This window comes from Benincasa hispida, chromosome 9, assembly GCF_009727055.1.
Source record: "Benincasa hispida cultivar B227 chromosome 9, ASM972705v1, whole genome shotgun sequence".
Taxonomy (NCBI): Eukaryota; Viridiplantae; Streptophyta; class Magnoliopsida; order Cucurbitales; family Cucurbitaceae; genus Benincasa; species Benincasa hispida.
In genome coordinates, this window is record NC_052357.1 from 63,423,555 (window position 1) to 63,428,682 (window position 5,128).

Below are 5,128 nucleotides of genomic sequence, written 5' to 3' on the forward strand. Positions count from 1 at the left end.
TCAGACCCAGACCGTTTGTATGTCGGTCATTTCCTCCTAGTATCAACCTCTCTAACGCCTTTGGTCTAGGAACCTCAGATTCTCAGCCCTTCAATTGCTGGATCCTTACCTTTGGCTGGGTCTCGGGCCACTGGGATGGTGCTTTGGCCCAAATTGTGCCTTTGCTTCTCATCACGCTTATTTTCCTCATGAGAATGTATTGCATTCTGTTTGATGGCCTCGATGATGGGGTTTGGTCGTCTAAGAATCTACATGATCTGGCTCAGATTCTGACCTAAGCTATCTACTTTGGCGGCTAGAGCCGCGTACTCCGGAGTTAGCTCATTTTCAAGTCGATGGGCTTCCCCCACATGAGTTTCCTGAACACGTATGGGTTGTCGCCTTGGGTGTCGTTCACGATTCAAACCATCCCCCTCAGTTGGGAGATTTTCTCTATTCACATTGTTGCTCATGGTTGAAACATAGAAGATGGTGGTAAGGCTAAAAGATATTGTTATTCTCCCCACAGACGGCACCAACTATTGATACCAAAAATTGCACCAACGGTAAATTTATATTTGGAGGAGAATAATTAGATATCCTGCAAAAAAGGTGAATAAAGCTAACATCGGTGTGGTGATGAGCCAAATCCACTCCTATGCTCAAGTTAGAATTAGGTTTGAATTTGAGTTAACTGGTAACAATTAGTATAAGTTGAAAGGCATACATCTCTTTGACGATATCCCTTGAATTATATAGGTCGTCCATGTAATAACTTAACATAGCTTGTCTCTTCGGCTTCTAAGCCATAATTAATCATTAATTTATCCATTTTCCACTTGAACCATCATTATCCATGTTGTTACACACTTCAACCCTTATTGTGCTCGACTTTTGGGTGGAATTATGACTTTTGATTTACCAATAGTTAATCTTAATGTGTTATGCTTCTTTGATAATGTACTAATTAATTTGCACAAACGGAATTAGGTAAATGAATATTCTTTAAATTAACCATCTTAAAAGAAGTTTCCATTGATTTACCTTTTCTTGAAAATCTAATGCATGGCAAAAAAAAGACCATGAAAAAAAGGTCTGATTGAAGGTAGAAATGGGTTGGGGGTTAGTAGCCAACCCCCATTATCTTTGGGATGACCTCATTCAGAGATCAGCTGGGCCCATAGGCCCAGTTGCCAACCCATAAGGGTTTTACCTTTTCTCAAGGAGGGGTGTCGACAAACCCCCTTTTTATCTTGCCAGTCGGGCTTCCAGCCCCTTGCAGGCTGTCTTTTCACGCATGAAGGGGGGTGGGCAGTCCAGCTGCCACCCCCTCCTTCATTCTCACATATATATACACACACACACACACACATGTTTGGGCAACCCATGGTAACCTGTGTGGGATGTGGAGGTGTTTGAGCAACTCATGGTAACCTGTGTTGGATGTGGAGATTTTCACTCATATGCTGAGTGTCCTCAAAACCCCCAGTTAGTATGTTTCATCAAGAATAACCCATTTTCTAATACTTATAACCCTGGATGGAGAAACCATCCGAATTTTTCTTGGATAGGAAGAAATCAGCAAGAAGCACCACCCAAGCGCGAACCATCAGCAAAGGAATGGACCGCCGCCTGTCTTTCAACAAACGCATTCAATAGCATTCAACACTCTTCAATAAAGGTGGCCACGCATCGAGTTCTAGAACTCCGCGGAAAACCTATTGAAGGAATACATAGCCCAAAACGACACAATGCTGAAGAGCCAGGCGTCATTAATCAGAAACCTAAAATCCAGGTGAGGCAGATTGCAAGCGAGTTTGAAAAGCAGGCAGCCAAGTGTTTTACCTAGCAATATAGAGACAGCTGGGAATAATAACGGGAAAATAGCAATGTCAGGTAGTGACCGTTGTGGAGTAGAAGAGCCCTTGCAGAAAGAAAGATGAATCCAAGAAACAATAGTCCTTCGAAAGAACGCATTACATGTTCAACGGATCAGGAAGAGAGAACGCCAGGAAATGCAAGCGATTCGGAAACCAACACGTCTAACGTGGGGAAGTAGAAGGTGCCTCTGAACGCACCATTCCCAGGCGTCTGATGAAGAAGAATGACGAACATCAGTTCAAGCGCTTTCTCGAGCTTCTAAAGCAGCTGCACATCAACATTCCACTCATAGAAGCTTTGGAGCAGATGCTAACATATGTGAAGTTTTTGAATGACATTTTGACGAAAAAGAGAAAAGTCAGTGAGAAAGAAGTAATAGCACTAACGCAGGAATGCAACGCGTTAGTAAGTAACAAGCTACCACAGAAGCAGAAGGGCCCAAGGAGCTTCACAGTTCCTTGTTCAATTGGAGAATTAGATATGGGTCATGCGTTGTGCGACCTAGGAGCGAGCATCAATCTCATGCCCCTTTCAGTTTTTAAGAAATGGAGGATTGGCGAGGCACAACCTACTTCTGTCACCCTTCAACTCGCTGACAGAACAATTAAGTACCCGGAAGGGAAGATTGAAGATGTTTTGGTGAAGGTTGACAATCTCGTATTCCCAGCAGACTTCGTTATTCTGGATTATGAAGCAGATAGAGAGGTTCTAATCATCCTTGGACGCCTTTTCTTGGCTACTGGGAAAGTTCTGATTGACGTGCATAAAGGTGAGCTAACCATGCGCGTGGATAATGAATAGATGAAATTTAATGTGCTCGATGCATTAAAATTCCCAGACAGTGATGATTGTCAGCTAAACAATATTGAATTGACTGAAGAAGAGACTCGAGTATGTGAAGTTCTCGCGTTGGAGGGAACCCTTAAGGAATCCGAGCCGCCAAGTCTGAGTGAGCGACAGACAAACCAATGGGTCCTTCACTTGAACAAGCACCTGAACTCGAATTAAAACAATTACCCAGACATTTGAAATATGCTTTTCTTGGAACTAATAATACATTGCCTGTTATCATTTCCGCTAATCTCACAAAGCCTAATGAAGATTCACTCTTGCAGATGTTGAAGAAACATAAACGCGCAATAGGGTGGACACTTGTAGATATTCGTGGAATAAGTGCATCCTATTGTATGCACAAAATTAGGCTAGAGGAAGGGAAGACGGGGTCAATCGAGCCTCAAAGAAGGCTTAACCCCATTATGAAAGAAGTGGTAAAAAAGGAGATTCTGAAATGGCTGGATGTGGGAGTTATTTATCCGATATCCGACAACAGAAAGGGGGAACGATCGTGATAGTAAACAACAAAATGAACTCATTTCTTCAAGAACCGTCACAAGCTGGCGAATTTGTATGGATTATCGGAAACTCAATGCAGCAACTAAAAAGAACCACTTTCCTCTTCCTTTCATCGATCAGATGCTTGATAGACTTACAGGTAAAGAGTTTTATTGTTTTCTCGATGGTTATTCTGGTTACAACTAGATTTTAATATATCCGGAAGATCAAGAGAAGACCACGTTCACTTGTCCCTTTGACACCCTCGCATTCAGACTCATGCTCTTTGGGCTATGCAACGCACTAGGGACATTTCAACACTGTATGATGGCCATTTTCTCTAACTTCCTGGAGAAGACTGTGGAAGTCTACATGGACGACTTTTCAATCTTTGGAGACTCATTCCAGTCATGCCTGGATAACTTAGAAGTCGTCCTCGTTCGATGCTTGGAAACAAACTTAGTATTGAATTGGGAAAAATGTCACTTCATGGTGACAGAAGGAATAGTTTTGAGGTATAAAGTATCCAAGGCTAGCTTGAAAGTGGATGGAGCAAAGATTTATGTAATAGCAAAACTTCCACCACCAGCGAATGTCAAAACGCTAAGAAGTTTTCTAGGACATGTCGACTTCTATAGATGGTTTGTCAGAAGCTTTTCTCAGATTGCGCGACCTCTGAGCGCATTATTGGAGGCGAATTGGCCATATGTTTTTAACGAAGACTGCACTGACGCGTTCGAAACCTTGAAGTATACGTTGACAACAGCCCCAGTGTTAATAGCACCGGACTGGATGCAGCGTTTCATTCTTATGTGTGACGCGAGTAATGTCGCAGTGGGAACTATGTTAGGGCAGAAGAGGGGAAACTTGATACATCCCATCTCCTATGCGTCCAAAACATTAAACGACTCTCAGAAACGCTATAGAACTACTGAGAAAGAGATGTTGGCTATAGTATTCGGTATTGAAAAATTTCATTCTTACTTAGTTGGTGCATCAGCCACCATATATATCGACCACTCAGCCATCAAGTTCCTGATGAGCAAGAAGGACGCAAAGCCGAGACTGATAAGATGGGTTCTACTACTACAAGAATTTGACATTGACATCCAAGACAGAAAGGGAACAGAAAATCAAGTGGCTGACCACCTGTCCAGGCTTGAAAATCAAGAAATGCAAGTCCAGGAAAATGACATTAAGGACGTATTCCCTGATGAGAGCCTATTTAGAATTGAAGGCAGGGAACCTTGGTATGCTAATATAGTTAATTACTTGACCACCAAGCAGTTCCCTGAAAACTTCAATTCCCAGCAGAAGAAACGGCTAGTCCATGATAGTAAGTTTTATTTCTGGGACGAACTGTTTCTATACAAACAAGGCCCAGACTCTTTTCAAAGTTAAAAGTCAACTATTTGACTTTTTACATCTTTGACCATTTCCATTATTTTCGAGCTTCTGAATATGAACGTATTCATATTCTTGATATTTAAATCACATTTAAATATTAAAGCTGTATCTCTAAACTGAAAAATCCGACCACTATATCACATATACTTGTCGGTTTCTCTCTCTTCACCTAATTCAAATAATTCGAATTATTCTATCATATTGTTCTAAGCTTATTCCATATTAGCTAGTAGGGGAATCTAATGAACTTACAGATCATTGACTCCAACAATCCGAGATTAACTGGTAAAACTCTTTAACCTAATTAATCAACTTTGTTAACTAACGGGTTATTCCACTAAAGTCCCATAGTTGCACTCCACTCACTGTAGATATATTTATGTCCATTTGATATAACCATGATTAGTAAGCTAATCCTTCACAGGTTGTTCGTAATTTCAGTTGGGTCATAAAAACCATTTTACCCCTAAGACTACATCTTGTTCCTTAAGTTCCACTAATCCTCTAATGAACAATTGGTTTAAGGTCC

The 5,128-nt window shown here is 41.3% G+C and overlaps 1 protein-coding gene across 1 annotated transcript; it reads left to right on the plus strand.

Moving 5' to 3' along the window:
- The first annotated feature begins 2,073 nt into the window (after window positions 1-2,073).
- Window positions 2,074-2,661, plus strand: LOC120084844. The gene has a single exon (XM_039040661.1). The coding sequence runs from the start codon at window positions 2,074-2,076 to the stop codon at window positions 2,659-2,661; it is 588 nt and encodes a 195-aa protein (XP_038896589.1).
- The last annotated feature ends 2,467 nt before the right edge of the window (window positions 2,662-5,128 follow it).

Coding starts and splice junctions, on each gene's coding strand:
- LOC120084844 (XM_039040661.1), top strand. CDS start 2,074: ATGAAGAAGAATGACGAACATCAGTTCAAGCGCTTTCTCGAGCTTCTA.